At 34.2% G+C, this 13,897-nt stretch overlaps 1 protein-coding gene across 3 annotated transcripts in view; it reads left to right on the forward strand.

The window, feature by feature from the left end:
• The window catches only part of PALS1 (protein associated with LIN7 1, MAGUK p55 family member), a 78,769-nt gene that overhangs the window by 23,265 nt on the left and 41,607 nt on the right, over positions 1 to 13,897 (forward strand). The window contains exons 2-3 of one of the 3 annotated variants that reach the window (XM_072963254.1): positions 3,340 to 3,425; positions 8,829 to 9,353. In XM_072963254.1, coding sequence (XP_072819355.1) covers positions 8,987 to 9,353 — 367 coding nt within the window. In that variant the 5' untranslated portion in view covers positions 3,340 to 3,425; positions 8,829 to 8,986. The remainder of the gene's footprint in view (positions 1 to 3,339; positions 3,426 to 8,828; positions 9,354 to 13,897) is intronic. The other 2 variants (XM_072963255.1, XM_072963256.1) reach the window with 2 other exon arrangements.

A 13,897-nucleotide genomic window follows, 5' to 3' on the forward strand; every position in this document is an offset into this window, starting at 1 on the left:
ATAAGATGCAATTCTAAGTGTATAATTTAAAATCAACTCAATAGGTATAATTTACATTAAAATTCACTAATTTTAAGTGTTCAATTTGATGAATTTTGAGGAAAGCTTTATTGAGGTATAATTTATATTCCATAAAATTCACATGTTTTACAGGTACAGTTTGAGTTTCAGGAAGTTTATATCCTAATGTAGATATTACTGAAATCTAAATTTATTGTACTTCCTTCACATAAAAAAAATTCCCTTATCTCCTTTTGTGGCCAATTTCTGCTCCCACTCCCATTTCCAGGAACCCAGTAAACTGCTCTCTCTATTAGCACTAATTTTGCCTTTCCTAGAAGTTTCATACACTAGAATCATACAGTATATACTCTTGTGTCTAGCAGTATGTTTTTGAAGCCATCTGTGTTGCATATAGCAGTAGTTCATTCTTTTTATTACTGAATAATATTCCGTATTTTATTTGTCCATTCATCAGCTGAAGGACATTTAGATGTGTCCAATTTTAAGCTATTATTATTAATAATGCTTCTGTGAATATTCCATATAAATCTTTGTTTTTACAAATAAAAATGTTTTTCTCTTGTATGGAATCACTAGGTTATATCATAAGTGTATGTTTAACTTTTTGAGAAACTGTCAAACTGTCATTTCACATTCTCACCAGTATGAAGGTTTCAGTTTCTCCACATCCTCTCCAAAGCTTAGTATTGCCAGTCTTTTTAATTGTAGTCATTTATTGTCTTTGTAATGGTATTTCATTGTGTTTTTTAACAGCTTTATTGAGATATAATTCATATAAGAAATACAATTCATCCATTTCAAGTGTACAATTCAGTGACTTTTAGTATATTCAGAATTGTGCAACCATCACCAAGTCAATTTTAGAACATTTTCATTACCCCTCAAGAGAAATCTGCACCCCTTAGCCATAATCTCCTCCACTTCCACACCCAGTTCTATGCAATCACTAATTTACTTTCTCTAAATTTGCCTATTCTGGACATTTCATAAGTGGAATCATACAGTATGTGGTCCTTTGTGACTGGCATCTTTCACTCTGTTTTTAGGCTTCATCAATATTGTAGCATGTATTAGTACTTTCTTTTTATTACCCAATAATATTTCATTATGGATATACAATATCTTATTTATCCATTCATCAATTGACAGACATTTGGGGGTTTTCCCACTTTTTGGTATTAATAAATGCTGCAGTGAACATTTTTATATAAGGTTTTTGTGTGGATTTTGTTTTATTTCTCTTGGTTGTATCCTAGGAGTGGAATTGCTGGGGCATATAGTAACTTTTTTAGCCTCTTGAGGAATTGCCTGACTTTTTCAGTGTGGCTGCATCATTTGACATTCCCAACAGAAGTGTATGAGGGTTCCAGTTTCCCCATATCCTCATCAGCACTTATCTTTTTGTTTCTAGCCATCCTTGTGGGTGTTGTGGTGTCTCATGGTTTTGATTTGGTTTTCTCTGATGACTGATAATGTTGAGTATCTTTTCATGCATTTATTTAATAAGGCCATTTGTTTATCTTCTTTGGAGAACTGTCTCTTCGGGTTCTCTTTTCACTTTAAAAGCAGACTATTTGTCTTTTTATTGCAGAGTCGCAAGTATTTGTTCTATATTGTAGATGCAAGTCCCCCATCAAATAAATGATTTGCCAAAGTTTTCTCCCATCGTGGGATTGTCTTTTCACTTTCTTGATGTCCTTTGAAGCACAAAGTTTTAAATTTTGATCATGTCTAATTTATCTGTTTTCCTTTTGTTGCTTGTGCTTTTAATGTCCTGTCTTAAGAAACCATTGCCTAATTTTAGGCCATGAAGATTTATGCTTGTTTTCTTCTTAGAGTTTTATAGCATTCTTACATGTGTGTCTTTAATCCATTTTGAGTTAATTTTTGATTATGGTGAAGAGTCCAACCTCATCTTTTGCTTGTGGATATCCATTTGCCCTACCACCATTTTAAGAGACTTGTTTTTTTCCCATTTAATTATCTTGACACCCTTGTTGAAAATCAGTTGCTTGTAAATATGAGAGTTTATTTGTGGACTCTTAATTCTGTTCCATCAATTTCTGTCTATTCTTATCCCCGTATCTTACTGTAGTTTTAATTATCATTTCCCTAATGATTAATGATGTTGAGTATCTTTCCAAATGTTTATTTTTGCCATTTATATATCTTGTTTGGTAAGCGTTCAAGTCTTTTGCCTCTTAAAAAATTGGAAAATTTGACTTACTGAGTCGTTAGAGCATTTATAGTGAATATATTTTGCAAACATTTCTCCCTTTTTATGCTTGACTTCATTTTCTCAACAGTGTCTTTTAGTGGCATATTTTGGGATGGCTTATTCTGCCCCTCTTCAATGGATTCTAAAAACCTTGTGGAATCCACAGCTCTTGGCAACTGGATAAGAAGGCTTGAGGAAAATCTTGGAGATAGGGATATAATTAACAGTAGTAGGGAAGTTGAGATCAGTTGGGGATATATTGAAATTGAGTTTCTTGGTGACATTCTTACGTAGTTTCTGTTCCCTCAACCTGGAACCCTTTATTTCTGGATCTTCCCACAGCTGACTTTTTTTTTTTTCCCCCATTCAGGTCTCAGTTCAGTTATCACCGAAAATAGGCCTTCTGTGGTCATCTTATCTAATGTTTCCTCTTCTAAAGACCATTGTCTATTATATAACCCTGTTTTACTTTCTCTATAATCCTTTATCTGAAGTCATATTATTGTATGTTTGTTTTGTATTATCTGTTACTCTGCCAGAATATAATCTTCATTAGGATGGGATCCTCTTCTGTCTTGGTCTTTAGTGTGGCATCAACATTTCCCCCTCTGAATTAACTGTGGCTCCTGTCAAATTTTTTCTGGATCTTTTTGGATCCTAAACTTTGCATCTTCTTGGCTTCATGAAACTATACAGTTTAAAATTGATCCAGTAATAAAATTGATCCAAACTATATAGTTATATTGATCCAAAGTTATAGTTAAAACAAAGAAAAACACATTACATTTTTGTTAAGCCTTACCTAGAGGTCAAAAATGTCATTAAAAATAATCTACAAAAGAGTCTTGCCCTTTTTTAAAAGCTTTTAAACCAGTTATATTTACCTCTTTCTCATCATTAACTTCAGGTAATTTACATTGATTTTATTTGTTGTTCAGTAGAGATGGGGATATGTGTGCATTTTTATTACTTTATACTAAGAAATCCTAACCATCTGCAAACAGAATTGGATGTCATATTGAATTAACCTTTCTTTCCCATTTCCTCACTCTGAAAAACATTGCAGACTTTTACACTTGTCTCTTTCTGTTTTACAGAGTAAGAAAGTTAGTCTGAGTTCTGTGAAAAACCAGAGAAGAGGAACTAAGAGGATAGTAGACAAGGACTTTCCAATTTGCATAATGTAAGTTCTTTTCACTCTTCTTGGCCTGAATTTTGTGTTAGCTGACAAAGCTGTTTCTATGGAAACAAATAGTGCAACTTAGAATGTCAGAGGAATGCTGATCACTTAAAATGAGACTTCCCAGCTGCTGGTCAAAGGGCATTACTTCTGGGAGAAGGGGAAGAAGGATGAATTGGAAACAAATTTAGAGTTCTAGTGTAGACCAACTTTGTTTATGCATATGAAGTGTATGTTTTACATTTACCTCTGTCTAAAAGTTAGGATACTGATTATGTAGGAAATTGTCTTCTTGCTCACAGTTCATGTGTCCCAGCTCTCACACCAGTGGTTCTGTTTCTTGGTGTGGAGTTTTCAGTGGGCCTGTGTCCCCCAGGCTGTTGCAGGCCCCCCAGTCTCAAGCATTTGCACTTTTTGGAGCTTATTTATCTCCTTTTTACCTACTTCTTCTATATCCAGTCCACATAAGCAAAATCCTTTCTTCTCCACTTGTTTCAAATTAGCACTGAAACAGCTTTGGCTTGCCAACCTGAAAATTCATTTTCTTGCTTTGTGGAATATGTAAAGAGTATTGCTTAATTTTTTAAAATTTCTCTCTCTCACTGTTTTTTCCCCAGGGGGTGGGGGGTTATAAGCTGGGACTCTGAGGAGGATTTGAAATGTGGACCTTTGAGGAATTTTTAAAACAATTTGTTTATAATTAGAGGACTGAGAAAAGAGGAATACTCTTAGGGCCAGCAACTCGTAACTACATTGTCTGCATAAGGCAGTCTTTTATTTTCATATAAGGAGGTAATTCTCTCATTCAGTAGTTCAGTCATTAACCAGTCTCTGCATTGTCAAACAAAGGACTGTTTGGTTTTTATTTGTTTAATTTTTGTTTGTTTTGGAGAGTGGGAATATAATTCCTTTGGACTGGAACTTTTTCATTGTTTATTGATATGTGTTGTCTATATAAATGAGCTAGGATATTCATGGTGTGCCTGTTTAAAAATTGTAATGATCTTTAATGCTGAATCTATGGAACATAACAGTTTCTTTGATTCTGGAAGAACTTTTGAATCAGTCATGGACCTCATGAATTATCTTGTGAGCATTATGAAGTCTTTTGGAGTGTTGGTATGGTGAGATCATTATTTAACCAAGGTGATCTGGAAAGATTTCTTGAAGGAATAGGGACTTGTGGTAGATCGTGAAAGCAAAAGGTGAAAGGAGAAGTGGTTCATATTTCTTAGTTCATAAGGCATTTTGTCAGGAAGAGAAGGATTTGGGATAGGCAGGCACAAATGAGGAAGCTAACTTAGAAGGCTCATACAGGAAAGCAGGGAAAGATACAGTTAGGAAGTGTGAATTTGCCTTGTGAGTTTGGACTCTATTCTCTAGGCAGTATGAAAGCCATCAGAGGTTCTGAACAGAGGAGTAATTTGCTCATATGCTTAATTAAACATTCATCTCTTACTAGTTACCAAGGCTGTAGAGATGAATAAGATCATTTACCTGTATGATGTATTGTCACCTTGAAATTAATGTGTCCAAGACTAAACCCTTAATACCCTTTAATTTCTCTCCCCTTTTATCTAATTCTCCTTCTCCTGTATTCTCCATCTTAGTTAATGACATTGCCGTCCATCTAGTGACCCAAAGATAGTGGCCATGAAGTCACACTGCCTGAGTTCATTTTCTGAAGCCTCTAGTTTGCTTGGCCCTGTGCTGGGCAGCGTCACATATTTAGAGATGAATCAGCATGGTTCCTGACTTCCAAGGGTTTTTAGTCTGCTGGGGCAGACAGACAGAGATGCAAATAGCTGTAGCTGAGTTTGATAAGAGATGTGATAGGGGTTGTGGGATTCCAGAGGAGGCACATTGTGGGGTTCCAGTTTGATAAATTATGGAAATCCAGAAGAGGATGTATTTGAGCTGAGACTTGAAAGTAGGCAAAGATTAGATCCCAGGCAGTCTGGTTCTGGAGCCTGTACTTTTACACATTGTGCTGTCTTGAGTAACTGAGTAGATACAGTGGCATTAATTAGAACTGAGAATAAAGGAAAAGCATCAAGGATAATATGAGGGGATTAAAGGAAAATATGAACTTAATTCTGGACACATTAATTTCCAGATCCCTATAGGTCGTTTGGGTACATAAACTAATGCATGGGAATCCTGTCTCTGTTACCTAGAACCTAGCCAGAGGTTAGGTGCTCAGTTAAATTTATGTACAAACTACCCCTCTTTTCTAAATCTTTGATGACCTTCTTACTGCCTTGAGATTAGAACTTATATTTAAGACCTTTCATAAACTGGACCCAGTCAGATTTTCTAGCTACTATTCTCTTGTACAAGCTGACTGCTTTAGTTCAACTAGCCTTGTTTGTGCTTTTCCCACATCTTTTATTTTTCTGTCTTTTGTTCATATGGCTTTTTCCTTCACCCTGTCTTCAAAGCCTGTTTCAGTCCCCATTCCTCCTCTATAAAACAGGCATATTTGGACCTCCTTTTAAAGTATAATGAGGATTAAATGAGTGAATACTGTGTAAGGTGCTTGCAGTTGTGTCTGGTACGTAATTATGTGCTCAGTAAATGTTATTGTAGTTGTTAATGCTACTACTGTTACTGCTTCCTTCTCTCCCTCCTCTTTGCCCTGTTGTATGAAACACAGGGGCCAAGTTTTAGTAATTCTGTAACCTACATATTTCTTTAATATTACTTTTCTTCATTCTCAGTCCTAGTTAAAGACCCTATTTTTTACGATTGCCTTCAAACTGATCTCGTTGCCACCTTACAGTCTATCCTCTACTCTTCTTCCAGAGTGATATTTCTCCAAAAGTGTGATAATCTTATCCCCGGCTTTAAATCCTGTAATGATTCTTACTACTTTCAGGATAAAAGTCAAACTCTTTAGCTGTTACTCTTCTTCATCTGGCCTCCTGCTTGCCTTTCCAGTTCTATCATTATTCATATATGACATACTCCCCTTATCCCATCCAGCCTTCTTTGCATTCTATTCTACTTTCTGAAAGTGCCATATTTTCGTGTTCTCTTCTTATTGGTCATGTGACTCCCTCTGCCTGGAACAGACTGTTCTAAATGCTGCTCAAAGAAATGTATCCTTATGCTTTTAAGTATTTGCTATGACTTTTTACCACAGACTAAATTTTAGAGTCTGTCGTCTGTGTGAATTTATGACATTTCTAAGTTTAGTTGAACAACTAGTTACTGGGCATTTCCTATATAACATGTATTGTGTTAAGAATTGGGGTAAAATAAGACATTCATGACCCTTGTCTGTAACAAACTTAGAATTGAATGAGGAGAAATCAACCGGGAAGAATAATCATCCGTTTTTGTTGCTGTCTCTCCCAGTAGACTAGGAATATTCTAAGGGAAATGACCAAAATGGAATTTTAAATGGCATAGTATCAGGTTGCAAAAGTTTTTCTGAGAGTAAAAGACTAGATCCAGGTAGATAAGCATGATCATAGTCCAAGCATAAGAACTCTTGATTCCGATCCCCTGGCCCAGTTTCTCTTGCCTAATTATAATTTTCTCCCTGTGGTCTAGTATAGTGAATACGAACACAGCCTTATCGTTTTCAAGCTAAGTTTTAATTTCAGATCATAATTTTTGTGGACTAGTATATATATAAGTAAAAAATACTCATGATTAAATCTGATTTTTGATATCCCTTAAATGTTGTAACTAGAGAAAGTTGAGAGTTGTAATTTTCTGAAAGTGTATACATTCCTAGATTTTTAGAATTAAAAATAAGTACTGCAATAACTCCTAGACAAATTCCTGCTTACTTGTAATGAAAATATTAAATTTGCTGAATTTGCATTTGCATATAATCAATATATAAAACTTAAGAATTGTCTGTATAATTCTAAAAGCTCTCATTTTAATGAAAAAGTCAATTTAATGATAAATAAGATATTTAAATGTGGATCACATAGTTATAAACAGAGGAGCTAAAATTTGGATAGAAGACAGAAAAAGCTACCAACATTCTTGTGAAAATGTAATTCTAGTGGTTTATGTAGCTTGCATCTATTTTTCTGATTGTTGGTCTAGTGATTTTTCCTGGTAGTCTAGGTGAATTTGTGTTAAGCAGTCTGTGACAAGATGTTTGTTTGAGAGAAGATTGAGTGGCCCCAGGAATATTGTCTGAAAACTCAGCTTTTGCTTAGTTGGCATATTCTCTAACCAGCGTATTTACTGAAGTGCTGCTCAACCCATGGAGGTAGTAGGTTTATTATTGTAAATATTTTTAAAGTCTTGAGCAAAAGAAGGCTAATTAGATTTAATGTTTGGGTTTACACATGTATAAACAACCTACCTATTTAATGCCTGAAAAATGGCTTGATGAGAAGCCGATGTCATCCAGTAAAATATTTTCCTTGTCTAAAATATGTTGAAGGATTTTTAAAATAGGAGAGTCAAATTAATACTGAAAATTAATAGAAGTATAAATATTTTTTAGTTCTAAAACCTACATAGATTATCTTATTTAAAACTCAGAGCAAGTCTATGAATAAATTTTCCAAAGGAATCCGAGGTTCAGAGGAAGAAACTAGTCTTAAATCATAAAGCTAGAGGAAGTAGCAGGACCAGAATTAAAATTCAGTTTTCTGGTCTCCAAGTCCAGTATGTTCTTATTTGCTGTGCAGTATAACTTTAAAACCTTTTTAAGTGGTAACAGATACTACCATTTTTTTCAAAATGAAGAGAAAATGAATCCTCAAAAAGAATTAACAGTAATCCTTTTTTTTAGTGTGACGAGTTATAAAGATGATAGATAACCTACATAGTCTTTTTCTCACTTTATATGGTTTTATCCTGCAGATGCCTTAGCTGCTAATAAAATTTCTTTTTTGCTGGGTATCTTTTTCATCTCAAACTCCTAAAAGTGAATTGTCTCACACAATACTGCGTTTATCTCAGTTGAATCATTAGTATGGCTTGCTCTGTGCCAGGTTCTTCAGCAGTTCACTAGGAAGTTATCTCAATCCCCTGTGTATCAGTTGGGTATAAAGTACAGTGTGTGTTGAGACAACTATAAGGGTGACTAAAACATCTTTATACCTTAAGTATCTTACTCTGTACTAGACTAGTACCCAGAACTTTCTTACTTTTCTGCTTTACTAAACTTTCCAATATGTCATTTTTCTCAGCTATAAAATTAAACAATATGCTTCAAATAATTGAGAGGGGACTTTTTTCCCAAACACTTTGATTTCCTTAGATGTGTAAAATGAAAGGAAAAATGTTTAATCTATATAGCAATATAATATATACTTACGAGATATTTTCTATATTGTATAGAAATAGAGATTAGAAGGGGGCTATGTAAAATCTACTTTTATATTGTAATTCTTATACTTTTCTCCCCCCCCCCGTCTTTCCCCTTAGATTTCCTTCATGGATACATTTCCATAGCATTATTATGTGATGTGAGAAGTTTTTTTTTTTTTTTTGAAGTAACATGGATTTTATACTACAGAATCAAGAGATTGGCTTTATAGGAAAAGTTGATTTATAAAAAGTGGTACAGGTTTTTATAGATAACCATGACAACATCCCATATGAATGGGCATGTTACTGAGGAATCAGACAGCGAAGTAAAAAATGTTGATCTTGCATCACCAGAGGAACATCAGAAGCACCGAGAGATGGCTGTTGACTGCCCTGGAGATTTGGGCACCAGGATGATGCCAGTACGTCGAAGTGCACAGTTGGAGCGTATTCGGCAACAGCAGGAGGACATGAGGCGTAGGCGAGAGGAAGAAGGGAAAAAACAAGAACTTGACCTTAATTCTTCCATGAGACTTAAGAAACTAGCCCAAATTCCTCCAAAAACTGGAATAGATAACCCTATATTTGATACAGAGGAGGGAATTGTCTTAGAAAGTCCTCATTATGCTGTGAAAATATTAGGTAAGTAAAAACAGCAGAATAATAGAAAATATTTTGATTTTGTTTCTCTTGTCTTACACAAATGTGTATAGGAAGGAAGAGGAGGAGTATAAGAGAATGTAAGTAATAGCAATTTGTATTCAGACCAGAGTCAGTTCTTTTCTTGGAAAGGCCATATAACCATCGTTTACTGTTAGCCATGTGGAACTAACATGTAGCCTAAGTGTTCAGTTACTGCAAAGTGATTTTTAGATACAATCTTTGAATTAAAAATTTCTACATGAGGCCTAGCAATTAAAGCCTTGAAATTCATATTTTATTTCACACTCAAATTTTTATATCAAAATTACTGATAAGCAGTTTTCAGATTTTAAATTTCTGATTTCTGTAAAGTTTGTAAAATAGTAATAAAATCAGTATCTGTAGCTTAACATTGATTTGATTTTTCTTTAGTTAATGACTATCAGTGAGAAGAACTGGTGCTGTTCCTGTGGCATAATACACATGAAACATGGCCAACAGTTGCTATGCTGACTCTTCTCAAATTTCATTTTGTGAAGAAAACAAAAAATTTAGTGCCATAGATATTAATAGATATAAACAAAGAAGTCTGTGGTCAAATAAATTTTGAAAACAGTAGGTTAAATAAGTTAAACAGCTTCTTATTAAAGTATTTCTTACAGCTTTTAAAATGCTAATAGCCATTATGAATCCTCAAGAGTGTTTCCAAATGAGTCAAAATGAGTGTTTCCAAACTTGAAATACTTCGTTGTTGAATTTACTGCCTTCCCTTCTTGCACACACACACGAGAGACCCCTGAACTAGTGTTAGGGGTATACATTAACTTGTATTCCCTTAAAACCAGGCTAACTCAAATGAAGTATTTTATTTCTTGGTGGCTTATTATTTATAGGTGTGGAAGGAGAGACCCTTCCTTTTTCTGTGGAAGGAGAGAGGTTTTGTTGTCATCGTCTTGTCCTTTGTTTGTTTACTGAGCCCTGTACTGGAGGCTGCATCAGACACCATTCTGTGTAATATCCACAGTAGTTCTGTTAACAGGGCTCTGTAGTCGCCGTTTTGGAGATAAAGAAACTGACACACTATAAACCAACTACACTTCAATAAAAAATAAAAATAAGTTGAACCTCAGTTAAATCACCTGTTTAAGACTCCATGCTAAGTGTTAGAGCCAAGTTTGAATTTGCCCAATTTGAATATGCAGTTGGTATACTGCAAAAAAGCCCAAAAAACAAAAAACAAAGGATTTGAGTGGAGACTGACATCTAGCCTGCTCTTCGCTTTCTGGACCAGAGCTTTGTTTACCAAGAGTGGAATATCTTTTTCTAATTTGCCCAAATGTACCATATATACTACTTTTGTTCCTCATTAAGTCTTTATATTCTATGTCTAGAGCAGTTTCTACTACATCACATCGTCTGCTGCTTTTCTTGCTATACAGTTATTAAGGATCCGTATTTCTTGACAGAAAGCAATGTGCATGCTTCTCTGTGTTTTAAGAAATCATAGGTGTGTTCAGTGATCGAAAGTCTGCTAAACGCCTTCAGATGAGAGGCATTGTAGTGAAAACAGAAAGATTACACATTTTTAAAAATAAATTTATGGGGAGGAATTTTATGCACTTTTTCCCAAAGAGTTTTGTTAACATAAAAAGATTTAATTCCCAGTTGCTGCTTACTGGCCTTCATCTTCTACCACTTCATTATTTTTTATTAAAAGACTCTGTGAATATTCTGTGCGATTGGAGAAACCATACATTATAATGTATCCAGCCCAAGTCTGGATTGAGTCTTGTTTTTCTGTTTACATTTCTTTAAGGTTAATGAATTTGTGTATTTGCTTTACTTATATTAGGCATAAATGTCCATCCAATAGACAATTACATATTTTAAAGTAATTTGAGATGTAGTACTAGATATTTGTAAGTCATTTTTGGATAGGAGAATATTTCCTATTTTGAGAAATAAATGGTTTAATTTTAATACACTCAACACAAATGTGCTACTTGTAGGAAACATGGAACGTTATAAAGTTGTTCTTGTCAGTCAAATCTTCAGTTTTGGACGTACTCAGTTTTAAGCTTTCATTTTAAAATGAAGTGTAGTGGCTTTTTACCAGACATTTTTTTCCTATTTATAATTTGCTAACACATCAACCTACAGCAGTACTCCCTTAAAGTTGTATGAGTCTGCCTGCCAGTATTTTGATTAATACACACATGCCAAAAGACAACTTCTCAGCCTTTTTCACAGCCAAAAACAGCAACCTTGTTTTAAATAAGGGAAGGATGGGACAACTGATTTATTTCTTTGAGAGGGAGACTTCAGTTTCCAAATGACACATCATCATTTATCTGTGAGTAGAGAAAATATTCCTTAAAGAATTGAAACTATGATTGGAAACGTTAGATACTTTAATCGTCTGTCTGGGTGGTGGCTTTTAGTGAAAGTATTTATAAATTTGGCACTGTGTAATAATAAAAATGTAGGGATGGAATTGATAGAAAGTATTCAAAAAGGATGAAATGAATTTTCTTGTTTAAAAGCAGTGAGAATCTTACTGAAAATTAGAAAATAATGTGTGGGAACTTAATCTCAAATGAATAATTAATATTAGTGGTATAAATTATAAGAATTTTGGTATATTATGAAGGCTTTCCTTAGAATAGCATGAGTTATTAAAATTTGTTTTGCTACGAATAAAACATCATTGTCTTGTTCCCTTTCATAAGCAAAGCAAACTGCCTTGTGAGAAAAGTCCTGAGAAAAGAGCAGTTGCAAATTAGAGTAGGATGGGGTACTGTAAGATTATCTTCAGATATCTTTAGATGGTAGATTTCACTGTTATGTTGATTTTTGTAGTCACAGATAAGTAATTTTGAAGCAGGGTTGTGGACAAGTTAATTTAATAGACAAAATATTTAAAGAAAATAAACTAGGAAACACTGCTGTCTATCGTATATGTGACTATATGATTGTCAAGGTTTTGGAGAGACCTTAGGAAAGGCAAGCACACACACACGGTGAGCTATCTGTTATGTGCGTAGTAAGAGGATCCTTGAAATTTGTAATTAGGGACTTTCTAATTTCCACAAGTTGCTATCAGTGTTAAAAAATAAAGACACACGAAGGGGAAGAAAACTAGGATGAATAAACTATTTTCATACTATTAATAATACTATGTATCTGCATATTTTTTGCCTGAATATTCAAACTAGTAAGTCAAGAGTATTCTTGTATTTGATGTTACAAAGTAAAATTTTTCTTACACATTTCTTACTGACGTTATTTGACATTTGATTGATCGTGGGATATACTGGACTTTTGCTGGATTGTGATGAGAGATTGGCTTTTAAGATAAAGTTTATTTAAAGCCAGCAAACAAAATTCCAGTGCCAATAAACTTTGAGTGCATACTACTTCTGAGAAGTTAATTGTTAATTACGCTTGCTATTAAATTTTTCCTCAACTGCTATAGATATTTCCAAACTTTGTTAGCCATAGAGGGACTTTTTTTTTCTAGAAATGAAATGGTTAGACATTGGTACTAGATTTAATGTTTAAAGTGTTAGGCCCATTTGACAATTTTCTGATTTGTTCAGGCTGCTAAAATTAGAACAAATGTAAAATAAAGATTAAAAGAATCATTAGAATATTTATATAGCCATGTAATGTTTAGTTATTAAATATGCCTAATTCCACTGAAAAATAATTAATGCCTGTACCATTTAGTCTTTGACACAGTGTGTCAGAACTTCATTGCAACTGTTAAGTATTAATAGGTTTTAACTTTTTCACCCTTTCAAAGACTTGCATCATTGTATGTTCAGAAATCATTGCATTTTGGAAAGTGCGGGGATGCCTGGAGTCAGATGGTAGCGTTTAAATACTTTTAACCTTCACTTACTGTTGACCTTTGACAAGTTACTTAATTTTTTGACCTTCAGTTTCAGAATCTTCTTGAGGACCAAGGGAAAACATGTGTATAAGCACGTTGCACGTTGTAGGTTTGACTAAAATTCAACTTTTGTGAGAACCAGAAGCTACGAGATAGATCATCTGACTTTCTGGTCCATGAACTTAGTTTGTGGATCTTAACCAGTAATTTTTTACTCTATTTTTTAAAATAACATTTTTATTAAGGTATAATTCACATACTGTAAAATCCACTCTTTTAAAATGTACAGTTCATGAGTTCTTAGTATATTCATGAGATTGTGCAGCCATCATCATTATATAGAGTGTTTTCATTACTCCAAAAAGAAACTCTGGACCAATTAGCATTCATTCCCTGATCTCTCCTCCCCCTAACTGCTGGCCACCCTAATCTGTTTTCTGTCTGTGGATTTGTTTATTCGGGACATTTCCTCTAACTGAATCATGCAATATGTGGCCTTTGGTGACTGGTTTCTTTTCATATAGCATAACGTTTTGAGGATTCATCTGTTGTAGTGTGAATGAGTATTTCATTCCTTTTTATGACTGAATAATATATTCCTCTGTATGGAAATACCACTTTTTTTGTTCGTTTATCCATTCGTCTGAAT

This window comes from Vicugna pacos, chromosome 6, assembly GCF_048564905.1.
Source record: "Vicugna pacos chromosome 6, VicPac4, whole genome shotgun sequence".
NCBI classification, from domain to species: domain Eukaryota; kingdom Metazoa; phylum Chordata; class Mammalia; order Artiodactyla; family Camelidae; genus Vicugna; species Vicugna pacos.